The sequence below is a fragment of the Rutilus rutilus genome (genome assembly GCF_951802725.1).
Source record: "Rutilus rutilus genome assembly, chromosome: 17".
Taxonomy (NCBI): Eukaryota; Metazoa; Chordata; class Actinopteri; order Cypriniformes; family Leuciscidae; genus Rutilus; species Rutilus rutilus.
Window position 1 is genome coordinate 14,003,943 of NC_140230.1, and position 17,059 is coordinate 14,021,001.

Here is a 17,059-nt window from a genome sequence, read left to right on the forward strand (position 1 = left end):
GTTGTGACGACCTTTGGATTGCCAGGCAAATTAGTTTCAAGGAAGTTATAACTAAATTGCCGCAATAAATGTAACTTTAAGTTAATTTTGTTGTCACAGGACTAACGTTAAATGATTGTGTAAACATGAAAACGTGAAGCGTTTTACAGTACAAGTTAGTAAACACGTCACGGGTGACGTCACTACTCGGCTAAAGGTAATACATTTTTTTATTTGAAAAAGGAGGAGTTATTATTTTGATGTGCTATTGTCGGGCAAATGCTGAAATATGTCGTGTGAAAAAATAACCGATTTGTTTGTTCGTTTTTTTGTAGAGCTCAGCTGTTTTTAAAGCTTGACCGAGTGTCAGCAAATCCATGCTCTGCTGCTGCACTTACAGCTCTCTTATCATACATAAGATGACGTTGTTTCTTTCTTAAATAAGAAAAAAATATGTGACAGTTTAGTGAAGTATATGAAAATAAGGTTTTCATGTTTATCATGTTTACAATTATTTTTCACCTAATGCCTACAAACTAGTCAGTAAACCACTACACACAACTTTGTTCTCTGCCACTGAAATTTTATTTTAGGAATTACCATGATTACAAAACAAATGACTCTGTCTTATCAGTGTGGCTAGTGTTGACTGTTCACAACCACGCAGAGAAAAAACCCCTTGACAATCAGTAGAATTTGTTCATTTCTTACTGAGTCATCATCTCCATATGAGCGTGAGACATAGCGAGCTTTTCAGTCAACCTTAAACAAATAGTACATTTCCTAGTGTTTGATAGATGTGGTAATAATTGTATAATCATTTTACTCAGTTACCTTTGATACAATAAATGCAGTTTGCATTAATAAATTATTATATTAATATGCTTTAGGGTTAAAATTGTCCCATAATTTACTCACTCTCAAGCCATCCTAGGTGTATATGACTTTCTTCTTTCAGCCAAACACAATCAGGGTTATATTAAAAAATATCCTGTCTCTTCCAAGCTTTAAAGGGATGCTTCAGGATTTAGCATTAAGCTTTGTATCAGTAGAAAACCTGTAGTATTTTCGAATTACCATGCTTTCCTCCCTCATATCCCCCTGAGACGAGAGATTTATGTATTTTTTGTCTGGAAAAAAATCCTCAGATGACGCAAAAATCATCATTTTTTGGCCAGAGGCTAAAGACTACAGCCAGTAGTAGGGGCTGTCCCGCATGTTTTCAACCCGCCCATAGAGGGTGGGATCTCACTCACAGAATGTACAAACAGTGCCAGCCATCTTTTATTTGGAAGCTAAGGTAACGGGTTCTTATTCTGTGGAGAGAGCTGAGTAGTTGGGTTTTACCATAGCCTACATCCTCTTTTTCCCGGATATGTCCGGCCATCGAGATTGTCCAAAATGTCCGGGATTCAGCTTTTGCTTTCTGCGGTCGCCATTCATTGTTTACATGCACACCTTTTGTTTCAATCTAACTGAATTCATTCCGATTGGTGAATCTGAATGCAGGGTTGCCGACTTTGGCTGGAGTGAGACTCTGTAAAACATCAGTGCGCGCGCGTAACCCTAACCCTAATTTTAAAAATGTCAGTCCTTGTTTACTTAGTATAAACCCTGATTTATGGGGAAAAAAAAAAGAAAAGAAAAAACAACAACTAATAGAATAGAAAAGTTATTTCAAAATGTACAATTCATTTATTGATTGCACTATAAAAAAAAAAAAGATAGAGGTGATTAAATAACAAACATGTAAAACAACAACATCAAAACAATAAAAAATCTCAAAACAAAAGGGACACATAATAGTTACTCCACCTCCCCAGAAAACCACAACACAAGTTTCACACATTAGGCCTGTTGTAGCCTATGCCACAGTGGCAGTGTTGGCCTGCTTCACTACCTCTGCAGGAGTCTCGTATCTGAAGCAGGGTTCAATCCGTTCATGAACGTTCATTGCGTCTGTCACGTGACAAATGAACGAAAGACTCGGAAGGTAAAGTAATTATTTATGTTCCCTGTAAATTATTTTTGACTGCGTTACAATGATTTCTTAATTCAGAATATGATAAAGACTGCGTAGGTGGATGTGTTCGGGGGAATTTGGCTGTTAAAAGTATAACATTTAAAGCCCCTTAAATGAACGAAATGACTCGAAAAAAGATTCGTTCATTTTAATGAACGAGATCGAACAAGCGAGTCAGTAAAAGGATCCGAACATCCCATCACTCACAGGGTGCCATCAAGTGACAGTGAGTCTGTTCCTGGAGTCAGTCTTGTTTAGGCCAATAACTGAAAAGGTTCACTCAGCATCCGCATTTGAGTGTGGCAGGCTCAACACAATCTGGGCAATCTTTGATCATTTGGGGAATTTTAAAATGCCACTTGCCCGATTTGCAAAAACGTAAGCCTATTTTTATTGAGCAATTAGCTAGCCCACATAACGCACGTCAGACAACGTTCGCAACTATAGTTGAAGTCTGTACTCTCGGCACACAGACTGATTGGGCAAGGCTACGTCTGTAGTGAAAGGCACACCATTTTATTATCTGCTTACCTTGATTGTCATCCAAACTTTCAAACGCGCATCAGTGGGCTCCGACTCGGACTCCGAACCTATGCTTTGAACTCTCACTGAACTTTTCACACGCAACTGACGTATCAGGTGCAAGGTTTTCAGCGAATCAACGATCAGAGAAATACTGCGGTGAGAACGTTGTAGGCAGATGTTACAGCTGTGGGCCTTAAACTCCTCTCCTGTCATTAATACGCTGTGGTCTAGTCATCAACAGAAAATTTACGGATTGAGAGGGGAGAAAAATGGATTATGGCGTGACATTTCTTGCGTGTGCGTGAGAGCGTGAGATTGATGCTAAAAAGCGTGAGTGTCACGCCAGATGCGTGAGAGTTGGCAACCCTGCTGAATGTAGTGTTTACATGAACGCTAAACAAGTGATTGGTTGATGTTAGGGCTGCACGTTTTCAAGTTTTTCATTAACCGTTAACCGAGGCCCTTAGCGGTTAATACTCGGTTAACCATAGTGTGCGCGCCGCAACCCCGAGATAGGCGTAATTTGCGGGTGAGACATATCCCCACGACCCCACCACTATTTTCTAAGGTCGATATTGTATTGTCCCCACCACTTTTGAAACATCTCGCGGCAGGAATACCAATACAAATAAACAAAACATCTCCAGTTAACTAGCAGAGCATTCATTTCGTTCGTTCGTTTTTTTTTTTTTTTTTGTTTTTTTTTGGCGATCTAGCGCTGAAATTTTTTGTTTTTTAAATCAAGTGATCAAAGTGCTCGTTGCCGCTGCGATCGAGAAGGGTCTTGTAAAACGTGCGGAGGTATTATTAATTCGTGGCCACGAAACAATTCACCTGAATATTCACCCGTTCACACACACACACACCAAAAAAAGGAATAAAAAGCTGTACGAGAATAGTCGGCCTTCACTGAAGAGCTATCTTCACAGGTAAGAAAAACAGTTTAATAATTATTATTAATTCGTGGCCACGAAATAATTCACCTGAATATTCACCAATTCACAAAAAATAGGTCTTTAGCATTCACTAATTAATAGTATCAAACTGTTTTTGGCCACGTTGTAATTCGTTAAATCAAAATGAGGGAGGGAATTTGTTCAACGTGTCCACGATTTATTAAAACGAGGGAACAAATAAGTCGTCGTAACAAATAATTATTTAGATCAGTGGACAGAGAGCATAAGAACAAACAGTGAGAGAGCCCCGGCCGCGCGCGCGCACTCTCACCGCCTTCAAACAACACGAGCGCTGTATTGCTCTCTCTCCCTCGCGCATATCAACACAATAGTAAAAGGTCGGAAGACCGATTGTGTTTTATAGATTAGTAGTTTGTTCAGATAAAGTGTTTGATTAGCAAGTACATGTTTAGGAAATGCATAATACAAATTGTATGGGTTAATGTAACGGTAAACGGACTCTGCGGGTAAAACTGTTGTGATGAAATTGCGCATGCTCGAGGTAAAACTGCTGGGGTAAAGCTGTGGCTCTGCAGACAGATATTATTGTGCTGCCATCAGTGGCGCGGATACTATGTTTGTTTCTGGCTCGCGCACGCTCGCGCACAGCCTTCACTCTCGCACAGCCTTCACCAGAGCCCGTCTACGGAGAGCCTGTCCACTCCCTATTAAGCTCTATTGTACCGAATTTTGGTTGTAGTACCACCAGAGTTCCACTGGGGGCGCTCGCCATGAGTGCAAAATGAATGGGAGTCAATGGGGCTAGACGGCTAAATTTGTCTCTTTCACCCGATTGCCGTTGAGAAATCTCAGATGTGATTGTAGATTTTGCAAGTTCAACATGGGTTTTAGGTCGAAAGTTGAATGAACGAGTACTTATGTCGTTTTGATTTCTTACAGGTTGAGTTGTTGTTGCCCATAACATGCTAGCATTCTGCTAATGACGTCAGCATTCTGACGTCATTGACATTTTGAAAGACTTTTTTAAAGCAAATAAGTGACTCTAAAAAATCTAACACCCAGCAATGTGTAATTTCTTTGCATCTCCTTTCGAATACAACATTCAAATTACTAGACAAAAAATTATATCCTGAGAAAAGTGGATTTTGAGGGGTATACCGCCATTGACCTCCATTCATTCTGCACTCGTCCTGTGAGCGCCCTCATATGGAATCAGAGTGGAACTGCAACCAGTTCAGAAGCCGGAAGTGTAGTGAGAGTGAAACTTCTCGCCATATTAGACATTCTCTGCCTTCACTCTCTTTGCCCGCTTCATATTAGAAAACTGGTCTAGCGGTCTCTGGTGGTGCAAAAATGTATTACAACTAAATTCAGTGCACGCCATTGACGCCACTTAACCGAGCAAAATGTTTCACTCGGTTACGCAATTTTTAACGGTTAATCGGTTAACCATGGACACCCCTAGTTGATGTGCGTTTTACCATTGCTAAGAAAATACCCGCTCCTCTGTGAGAGATACGAGACCGGTGCGTCTCACATGTGTTGCTCATCAGTAATCACGCCACCGGCCTCGCGCCGTTCTCCCGCGGCCCTAGCCTTGTCCTGCTCGCCACAGTAAACATGATGAATGGCGACTGTAGAACGCAAAAGCCGAATCCCAGACATTTTGTGCGATCTCAAAAACCCGGGCAGACTTGTCACGGAGACTCACTAGTAGCTTAGCTTTGTTGTTTAACTGCTCTCTAACCGGTAGGCGTGGCTTGGGAGTGGCCTCCTAGGGCAGCCAAGCAAGTGCATTCTGGGAGTTGTTGTCTTTCATCCACATGAGCCAAAAATACATTTTCTGGCTTTTCTCATTCTAGAAGGCTCCAAATTCAAAAATAATTTCACACTTCTACTACATAAATGACCCAATTTAAATACACATTCATCTTTCCAGAGGTGAAGTATCCCTTTAAGTAATCATATGGCTCCAGGGGGTTAATAAAGGCCTTCTGAAGCGAAGCGATGCGTTTTTGAAAAATAATCCATGTTTATAACTTTATAAACTATAATCACTGGCTTCCGGTAATGGCCGTACGCAACTCTAGTTCTGGTGGAAGAGTGACCTCTGACCCGAAGCATGATAGGATGGAGGTGTAGTGTAAGCTTAGGTGAGAGTAGACGCCTCTCACGGTTTAAACAAATAGGGCTGGGCAATAAACTTAAGCTCCTTTTCTCTTATTTCAAAATTCTCTGACATTTCTCTTTAAAAATTCTCATTTTAGACTTCTAATTTATGCCCAGTGTTTTGTTATTGCTCTATCCTCTGCGCTTCCGCATTCGTCAATGCATCATCCGTCTGCCAGAACTACTCGTGTATGGCTGTTATATATATAACAGAGGATATATAATATATATACATAATATAGCCTACACTCACCTAAAGGATTATTAGGAACACCATACTAATACTGTGTTTGACCCCCTTTCGCCTTCAGAACTGCCTTAGGCTAATTCTACGTGGCATTGATTCAACAAGGTGCTGAAAGCATTCTTTAGAAATGTTGGCCCATATTGATAGGATAGCATCTTGCAGTTGATGGAGATTTGTGGGATGCACATCCAGGGCACAAAGCTCCCGTTCCACCACATCCCAAAGATGCTCTATTGGGTTGAGATCCGGTGACTGTGGGGGCCATTTTAGTACAGTGAACTCATTGTCATGTTCAAGAAACCAATTTGAAATGATTCGAGCTTTGTGACATGGTGCATTATCCTGCTGGAAGTAGCCATCAGAGGATGGGTACATGGTGGTCATAAAGGGATGGACATGGTCAGAAACAATGCTCAGGTAGGCCGTGGCATTTAAACGATGCCCAATTGGCACTAAGGGGCCTAAAGTGTGCCAAGAAAACATCCCCCACACCATTACACCACCACCACCAGCCTGCATAGTGGTAACAAGGCATGATGGATCCATGTTCTCATTCTGTTTACGCCAAATTCTGACTCTACCATCTGAATGTCTCAACAGAAATCGAGACTCATCAGACCAGGCAACATTTTTCCAGTCTTCAACTGTCCAATTTTGGTGAGCTCGTGCAAATTGTAGCCTCTTTTTCCTATTTGTAGTGGAGATGAGTGGTACCCGGTGGGGTCTTCTGCTGTTGTAGCCCATCCGCCTCAAGGTTGTGCATGTTGTGGCTTCACAAATGCTTTGCTGCATACCTCGGTTGTAACGAGTGGTTATTTCAGTCAAAGTTGGTCTTCTATCAGCTTGAATCAGTCGGCCCATTCTCCTCTGACCTCTAGCATCAACAAGGCATTTTCGCCCACAGGACTGCCGCATACTGGATGTTTTTCCTTTTTCACACCATTCTTTGTAAACCCTAGAAATGGTTGTGCGTGAAAACCCCAGTAACTGAGCAAATTGTGAAATACTCAGACCGGCCCGTCTGGCATCAACAACCATGCCACGCTCAAAATTGCTTAAATCACCTTTCTTTCCCATTCTGACATTCAGTTTGGAGTTCAGGAGATTGTCTGACCAGGACCACACCCCTAAATGCATTGAAGCAACTGCCATGTGATTGGTTGATTAGATAATTGCATTAATGAGAAATTGAACAGGTGTTCCTAATAATCCTCTAGGTGAGTGTGTGTGTGTATATATATATATATATATATATATATGGATATTTTTATATATATATGGATATTTTTCTTACAAAAATGCATTGCTTTACTTCAGAAGGCCTTTATTAACCCCTGGAGCTGTATGGATTACTTTTATGATGGATGGATGCGCTTTTTTGGGCTTCAAAATTTAGGGTACCATTCACTCCTATTATAAAGCTTGAAAGAGCCAGGATATTAATTAATATACTCTGATTGTTCAGTTGAAAGAGTAAAGTCATATTCGCAGAGGATGGCTGAGTATTTTAGGGTGAACTAACCCTTTAAAGAGTCTTTATTAAAAATATCCAGAACTTTGAGGGAGCTGAGAAATATGGAGTAGCTGAGTGCCCCTTGATCTAAGATCAAATTGACTTGTGTCCTTAAGGGTTCAATCCGCATTCCTGTAAACATTTTCTAAGTTCCAAAGTCCAAACACTGTGTACTTTGGAGAAAGTTTGCACATTGATCTATAGTGGTGAGTGACTTAATACAAATTCTTGAGACACAGGACAAATTATCCCATAACTAAAAATAGTAACATTTCCACTCTGACATCGCTCACTGATGAACCACCTGACCTCACACCATAACTCAATACTTCATATGGATAAAAATATAACACACACATATATAGTGCCATTCAGAAATGTAGTGATTGGTAAGATTTAAAAACAAAAAACTAAACAGTAATTTTGTGAAATATATTAGGCCTACAATTTAAAATAACTGTTTTCTATTTGAATATATTATAAAATGTTATTTATTCCTGTGATCAAAGCTGAATTTTCAGCATCATTAGTGTTTCAGTGTCACATGATCCTTTAGAAATCATTCAAATATGATGATTTGCTGCTCAAGAAACATTTATTATTTTTATCAGTCTTGAAAACCGTTTTCCCAGGATTCTTTGATGAATGAATAGAAAGTTCAAAAGAACAGCATTTATCTGAAATAGAAATCTTTGCTCACAGAGAGCCGCTTCACAAACACACAAACGCTTATTCTTATTGCGCTTGAATGGTTTAATACCGTTTTTTGAAATAGGGCTTATTCACCGTCTTTCCTACATTTAGATAGGTGGGCAAACGCATTTTTGTCTCAGTGCATGCATTGTTTTAGTTTGGCAGCGCCACCGCTAGCTTAGCTTAGCATAATGAATGGAATCCTTTGTTGCCGGATAGCATGTCGTGAATAAAAGTGATAAAAAACAACAAAAACGAATTACTTCTTGTGGCCTGCGTATTCACAACGAGTACAAAGAGCAATGCAGATTAAGACTAGGCGATTTCCTAGGCAGATATTGACTTGGGACTATACACAGGCGAAGCACTGCTACTTGGGCGCAGAGATATCACACTCACCACCAGTTCATGTTGACTCTCATCCTCACGTCCTCAGGCTGTTGAGCGATCGCAACCTCCTCCTCCTGTCGTTCTATTTCCAAAGCACGCAGCTCCCCTTCTGAAAATTCATAGAGGTATGGTTCTGGCTCTTGACTGTCTGAGAAATCACCCTCCTCGTCTCTCACAAAATCCGCCATGTTCATCGCCATTCACTGTCTACTGTAGGAAAAATAGCTGGCTAGCAGTGGCTACTATTCACGCTGGTATGTTGACGGAAGTTGGGGGATTTCAGGTGTTGTGTGATATCTCTGCTCCTAAGTAGCAGTGCTACGCCTGTGCTTCCCCCCAATCTAGTCTCAAGTCAATATCTGCCTAGGAAATCGCCTAGTCTTAATCTGCATTGCTATTTGTACTTGTTGTGAATACGCAGGCCACAAGAAGTAATTCGTTTTTATTTTTTGTTTTTTTTTATCACTTTTACTCATGACATGCTAGCTGGCAACAAAGGATTCCATTCATTATGCTAAGCTAAGCTATCGGCGGCGCTGCCAAACTAAAACAATGCATGTACTGAGACAAATGTAGGAAAGACAGTGAATAAGCCCTATTTCAAAAAACGGTGGAGTGTTCCTTTAAACTAAAATGAACTAATTTTCATAGATTGTTTTACCTGGATGTTGGAACACAAGTGAAGAACAAAGCCTTATTTACATAATGAATAATTTAGCAACCAAATGTTTGATCGCGAATATAGAAACATTTGGATTTGTGCCGAATGAGAGAGTTGGCCTGCGTGAGCCCAATGCCATTTAAGTTTTGCTTTAAATAAATTCATTTTGGCTTGATGTTGAGATATTGTTTATAATGAATGCCACTATAGCCTTATTTGTGTTTTATTTTATAATTAAATTGCTACTTATTTTTTATTCTTGTTCTGTTCTGAATAGCATACCGATACATTTAAATTTGTTGTGGAGTGAGGGGAACTAAAATAGCCTAAGCTATAGCCTATGTTTTGAATGTTTGTAAATGTTTAGTTTTATTTACCGTTTTTTAATGTTCTTAATTTAATTGTTTATAATTACGAGGTTAACAGGTGTATTTGGTGTAAGATCAATTTCTCTTTCATGAGATTACTACTTCTTCTTGGCCGGGTTATGTTTCTCCATCTCGATTGTTTTGAGCCGCCATATTGATCAACGTGCGATAATTTGTATGATGGGATTGGCAGCGTACAAATGTTTCATGAATCACACGTGAACCCTGACTTCAGATGATTTCTGGGCTCGTTTCTACGTTGGATTGATAAATGAGGCCCAATAACTTTATTTTTGTGCACTTTGGTCTTTAAAACTTTGCAAACCTTTACGTTCACAAACTATATTACACACTGCATGAAAGGTAATATTTGAAAAAGCATAAAAGGGGCACTTTAAAAAAAAAAATCCATTAAAAAACCTTTTAAAAGATTTCACAACCATTTTTCTACTCCTGGTTGCATGACAACAAAATATATTTATTAAAACAATTAAAAATCAAGCAATATTAATGTCAGCTTGCATCATGATGTTCCTATTCTCATAAGGTTAATCAAGTCCAGACAGGCCTTGCTGAGTTTTATAGTTTTTAAATATATAATCATTTTGTGCGTTAGTGAGCCTATTATTAAGCATAGTAGCCTACTTAATTTATTTAAGACACAGTAAGCATCAATTACATAGAAATGACTTGATTGATCTCAGATGCAAAGGTGTGAACTGTTATTTTTGTATTTGGCGTCTATCCGATGTTTTGCCTAGTTCTTGATTTGGAATAATCTCTTGCAATTGTAGATATACAATCAAAACTTTGCTCTTTGAGCCACCCTCCATAGACACACATTTTTAGAATGTGATGAAACTGTTTGTGCAAGTAAATCACTCGCATGTGAGACAAAATTTTCATGCTAGCTAGGCGACTCAATAATTGTTAGATTTCACTTGCCAGTGTTTGAGTTAGAGGCTAAGTACAAGTTTAGCACAGATATATTTTCACTCGTCTTGAACACTCTGAGTGCTTGAGAGTTTTGTTCTCTGTCTTTAAAGCGCACTGTTGCATTTGATCTCAAGGTCAGCGTATTTGATGTACCACAACAGTTTAAAGGGGTCCTATTATGCTTTTCCAATTTTTCAACTTTAGTTAGTGTGTAATGTTGCTGTTTGAGCATTAAAAAAGATCTGCAAGGTTACAAAGCTCAAAGTCCATTCCAAAGGGAGATGTTTTATTTAACAGAATCCCCTTTTCAAGAACTACAACGAACGGCTTTTTTAGACTACAACGGGATTTTTCCAGATCTTATGAAGTCATAATGTTACTCATTTAAATAATCCACGCCCGTGGAATATGCAAAAAAGGCACCCGGCCTGGTTGAGCTGCATGAGAGAAGACAGTGTTGTCGCTATATCAAAGAGACATTTTTTTCAAAAATTCATTTGTTTGACCTTCCTAAGGCTGACAAACTTGGAGTGGTTAATTTATTTTAAACAGTGTTCCTGAACATTAAAATCCCAACTTTTATCTGTGTGCTGCACATTTTATGGAGAACAGCTTGTTTTCTTTTGCTTTTGTAAGCTCTCGGTTTTGTTGGTTCACCGCTCCTTAGGAAAATTAACCATGGTTTTGTGATCGATTAGTGTTTGTATTAACTTAGTTTTCTGACAAATATCACGATTAAATGGTGGATAACATATCTTTAATGAATAAAATAATTACAAAAAAAAACCCCACACCACTCTGAAACGTCCTGTGAAATCTGTGCTTGCAAAGTCTTTGCATGAAATCCGTTGTGCACGATCCTCTTGTTCGTTAAAATTGTCAGGGTCTGAATCAGGCTTGAATTGGTTCGAAATTGACGCCATCCTCAATATTTACACTAGAGAAGAACTCGCAGTTATGGAGGGGCGGGACATTTCCCGAACAGACGCTAAGCGCTGCCAGTCACAACACAGTGGGCCAGCTAACCAATCACAGCACATTTCGTATTTCGGAAGGAGGGGCTTCATCGAAATCAGCGTGTTCGAGCCAGACTGGGGAGAGAGGAGCTGTAATAATGTAAAATATGTGAAAAATAATGAGTTTTTTTAACAATCAAACATGAAAACATATTCTAGACATTTCTCAAAAACAAAATCAAGATTTTGTAAAAGGGCATAATAGGACCCCCTTAAGCACAATAAAATGCGAAAGAGAACTTAGTTCAGTACTGTGAAGGTGTGTGACTGCTTTCGGTGTACTTGTTCAGAAACACAGCGAATGAACAGCGTGCGAATTAAAAGTTTAACTGGCAAGGAATTAAAACGCATGCAAATAAAAAACTTTCAGGATGGTGACCTGCAATATCACGTGAGCGCAACCTACTGCTGTATTGCTAAACGTGATGTGAATGTATGTCGCAGTGTACAGTATGTTGGGACAGGGGTGCCAGAACTGCAACTGATACTATGAAACGATGTGAAACGATACTACAATCTTTCTTCAAAAGCAGATCATGGAGACATTTTAATCGTTCACGATCTATAATCGTGAAATTGCACACCGCCACATAAAAGGGTGTTCATGATTCTTGAACTTTTCATGTTTCTTTTTTTCCTCACATAGTCAAACAAAGTTCAACTCAAATCAATATTTTGTATCAGTTTCTTTATTTATTTGGTAACAAGTGGGCGTACAGTCAATACAGACCCAGCGTGCCTGCATCAGAATCATTTTACAATAATATATCTGGATGACCGTTTTTTACTTGTGTGTGATTTTGAAAATTGATTCATAATGTTACTTAAAGACATTCACCCTAGATTACTGTAGAATCTGGCACAGAATATTTTTAGGTGTTTCTTCTCTGTTTCACTTCTCTTATGGGTCCTGTCTTCCCACAGACACAGCTGCTGATAGACAGATGGCTTTATTCCTGGAGGGGACAGCAGCAAGCAGCACCATGGAAACATCTAATTTTGCCCATGTCATCTTCCAGAATGTGGGGAAAAGTTACCTTCCTCATGCAGCATTAGAATGCCATTACACCCTCACGCAGTTCATTAAACCAAATCCCAAGGATTGGGTCGGCATATTCAAGGTGACTCTTGCTTTCATTTTGCCTCTGTTTACCTTGCTTTTCTGCCATGTTCTGTACAATTCTTGAATATGAAGTATCTACCAAAAGAAATATAGATAAGAGATTGTAACTTCACTTGGCTTCTTCTGTTTCATCTTATCACCATTCCACCCCTAAACAAGGTACTGCCACTTACAATTATAAGATTCTCCAAAAATTGAAATAGACAATTTCTCTCTCTCTCTCTCTCTCTCTCTCTCTCTCTCTCTCTCTCTCTCTCTCTCTCTCTCTCTCTCTCTCTCACTCTCTCTCTCTCTCTCTCTCTCTCTCTCTCTCTTTCTTTCTTTCTCTCTCTCTCTCTCTCTTTCTTTCTCTCTCTCTCTCTCTCTCTCTCTCTCTCACACACACACACACTCACACACACACACACACACACACACACACACACACACACTCTTTTATTCGCTTTAATTCGGTGCTTAGTTTTCATGCACATTATCCATGCACTGCGCTGGAGCGAAAGTTGTGGTGGCCACTGTGGCTAAATGTGAAATTGGCTGTGCATAGAGTTAAAATATAATATTTGATATCCAACTATCCCATTATATTCAACTAAATTATATAATGAAACCATTATTAAAGTGAAGTATAAGTATTAAAATTCAAGTATTTAAGTCAACCCAATGTTAACCTGTTGGGCTTTCTGGCCCTGCTTGTTTTACGTCAGATCTACCTTCACTTATTTCACGACAATGTTCAAATCAGCCAAGTTGGTTTCCTACCATTTTATAGGAATCATGTGGGATGTTCCTGCAACTCTAACGTCTTGATTCCATTTTCCCATCTTCAGTTTCCACAGTGTGAAAATTACAAGGCCCTGCCGTCATATTTGGCAGTGAAATATTTGGGGAGCCGCCATTACTGGTGCTTAACATAATATTGGATTTACTGCTGGTCACTTAAATGTTTCCTGCTGTAAATGATTTTCAGAACCATATTTCGCTTTAGTCTGACCCAGAAATACTGCTTTTTAGTAGGTATCATTTTAGATCATATAACTGATGTTATATAGAGAGTTAATGTCTGCGCTTGATGCATATACTAGATTCCGGTTCTAAAGCAGGCTATATAGCCAGGTCAGTTCTCTTTTCCCTGCAAGCCATTAAATGGTTAGATCACCCAAAAATGAAAATTCTGTCAGTAATTACTCATGTTGTTCCAACCCTGTAAGACTTGCGGTCATCTTAGGAACACAAATTAAGATATTTTTGATTAAATCTGAGAGCTGGCTCACTCCTCCATAGGGTTCTTTGTAATTAAAACTTGCTGGCCCATAAAGTTAGTAAAGACAATGTTTAAAATAGTCCAAGTGACTACAGTGGCTCAACCATAAGTTTATCAAGCGACGAGAATACTTTTTGTGCGCAAAACCCCCCCAAAATAACGACTTTAGTTTAACAGCGCTTCTGGGTTGTACGTCAGGACGTAGGCTCACTATTAGCCAGCATCACACGCATGACCGGCATCGGCCAATAGTGAGCCTACGTTCTGATGTACAACCCAGAAGTGCTGCGCTCTTACACTATGTGAACTCACTCAGAGGCCGACACAGAAGAAATGAATAGTTGAATAAAGTCGTTATTTTTGTTTGTTTTTCGCACAAAAAGTATTCTCGTCGCTTGATAAACTTATGGTTGAGCCACTGTAGTCACTTGGACTATTTTAAACATTGTCTTTACTAACTTTATGGGCCGGCAAGTTTCAATTACAAAGAAGCCTGTGGAGGAGTGAGACAGCTCAGATTTAATCAAAAATATCTTAATTTGTGTTCCGAAGATGAACGAAAGTCTTACGGGGTTGGAACAACATGAGGATAAGTAATTACTGACAGAATTTTCATTTTTGGGTGAACTAACCCTTTAATTTGCTTGTCTGCTATGGTTTTTGAGGAAAATGTTTGGTCACACTTTAGTTTAGGATCCAATTTTCACTATTAACTATGACTTTTGCCTCAATAAACTCCTAATTATTGCTTGTTAATAGTTAGTAAGGTAGTTGTTAAGTTTAGGAGTTGTGTAGGATTAGGGGATATAGAATATGGTCATGCAGAATAAGGCATTAATACGTACTTTATAAGTACTAATAATAAACAGCCAATATCCTAGAAATATGCATGCTGATAAGCAACTAGTTAATAGTGAGAATTGGACCCTACACTAAAGCGTTACCAAATGTTTTTATGGAGAGCTCATTAGGAAATCAATCTCATTTTAAGTCTGAAGAAAATGTGTTGCGATTCCCTGAACCGATGGGGTATGCATGTCTTGTTCACGTTATTCGGGAAAAACTGTGAATCATATCCAGGAAAATCTCAGTCACAAATGTTTCCCCTTCTAACAAGGTTTTCAACAAGTGAGCATGAACATTTACTACCCGCTTGTATAACAGAATGCGGTTTGAGTATTTGTGAAAGATCTTGGCAGTTTGCTCTGCAGTGAAAAAAAAGAAAAGAAAAAAAACTATAAAATATTACAACCCACTGGTAGTTTGAAAATTCCACTATGCTGGCACAAAACAGTGAGTCATGCCGGTAGTGTAGTTGAACGCGAATGTGGACATGACGGTGTGCACGGGAATGAAATATGTGGGTTGGCAGAATAAGTGGGGTGTTTTGGCTCCGTCTCTGCTTTCTGGAGTTCCCCAGCTACTGCTGAATGAGTGAACATAAAACAAACTGTATTTACAGCATTATGGATGTGAACTGTATGGTGAGAGGAAATAAAAGAGAACATCTGACTGCTGTAGGTTAGTGGAGGGGGAGTCGAGTGTGGTCACTGTCAGGGTTTAGTATCTGGGTTCGGATCCGACCAGATCAAAGTGGTGTTTTAGAACTTTTTACTTTGCGTGTGATATAGCGAGTCTGATGAAGCTGTTTTATGACCAGCTGTCAGGAAGGCTGCTGCTTCTCAGCAGCTCTATCACATTGTGGCCAATGTTCTTAATTAAAAGATACAATCCCACCCCCCATGAGAAACAGGTACCCCTTTTAAATCTTTGGAAGGTGGATTAAAATCTCCAAAGTCCACAGACCATCTGATGCGTCTCACACAGAAGAGTTGTCTGAAATCACCAGTTTTATTCTGATTGACTTTGAGTTTGTCAGGTTACATTTAAATGATTCAAAGATATTTAAAGTTTTGCTCAAGTAATAAAACAAGTAATAAAAACTCAGTGAGTGTTTTAGCGCAATTTTCTCACGTCATGGGATCACAACACTAAGAGATAGTAAATGAAAGAGAGAATAAGTTGCTCGAGAATATAACTTTCTCTTGAAATTCAAATGAACTTTCTGAAATCAAATCAGCAATGGATAATACAAAAGGCACAATCACTTGACTAGTTGAACATCATTTTTTTTACATCATCTTGTGCACTCAATATCCTCGATTTTCTCTGTATCAGCTTTCTTTTCTGCTTTGTCCTCTTCAGATTCTTCCTTCTTTTCTGCTTGACTATTGGCTTGTGACTTTGTAAACTCTTCTTCTGCTTTCGAGATATTTGCCAAAACATCCTCTGAAAGCCACGAGTCATCGTAGAAATCAGATACGCCTGATGAGGAAGCCGTTGGTGTGGATGTCGCCATCTTTTGTCGCTTTGCTGAACGTTCTTCCATTTATTTTGCAACAACCTCTTGTCGTTTTCTCATATATTCTTGCTCCTTCTCCATATCTTGATCGATACCTTCATTGATTTCTTGCCGTAATTCAGTGGAATTAATTGTGCTCATGACTCTTGTGAATACCTTCCTTACGTATTTCTGTGGAACAATAGTTTTATATGTGAAAAGGCAATATTTTTCTAATTTCCCTTCATATAAAGTTTTAATACATTTTTGAAGCATAAAGGAAAGATTTTTGATCAATTATTTTTTTCTAATATTATTGTACATTTTAGAAGCTATCGATTGCAATTTGTTTCAACTCGATAGCTATTATGGTTGCCGAGAAATTTGCAAAAAAATGATTTTTTTCTGGAATTTCCAGGAAATCCAAAATCTTTTCCTGGATTTTTTTTGTGCGTTCCCGAGATTAGACCTTCCTTAACATAATGCCGAAAACCCGAAGTCTCTAGGTGGTCTGGTTGAGGAGTAGATAGAAGTGCAAGATTGGTGCGCACAGACAGAACAGAAATCATGAGTTAACAATCGCAATTTTGTCCAGTGGAAAATTGCGCTAAAAACAACATATCCTTGAGCACTAAGTGGTATATCTGATTTCAAATGAATGAAATGTATGAATTAATGAATATATCTGATTCAATTCTGATTCACAAGCGGTAGATTTGATTCCAATTTTCATTTGATTGGATTCAATTCTGAATAATTTTGGCATATTCAATTATAATGTCTGTTTTGCTTACAGGTGGAAATAAAATTTTCTTTCTCTTAATGCTATAAATTATTCAGAGAACCTTCTAATGTGGTACATTACAGCAATATTAAATATTATTTTCACACATCCAT

General features: G+C 38.9%; 1 protein-coding gene across 4 annotated transcripts in view; it reads left to right on the forward strand.

Moving 5' to 3' along the window:
- The window catches only part of tax1bp1b (Tax1 (human T-cell leukemia virus type I) binding protein 1b), a 39,862-nt gene that overhangs the window by 1,138 nt on the left and 21,665 nt on the right, over positions 1-17,059 (forward strand). For all 4 annotated transcript variants that reach the window (XM_084385600.1, XM_084385601.1, XM_084385602.1 and 1 more), the window contains exon 2: positions 12,362-12,558. In XM_084385600.1, coding sequence (XP_084241726.1) covers positions 12,382-12,558 — 177 coding nt within the window. In that variant the 5' untranslated portion in view covers positions 12,362-12,381. The remainder of the gene's footprint in view (positions 1-12,361; positions 12,559-17,059) is intronic.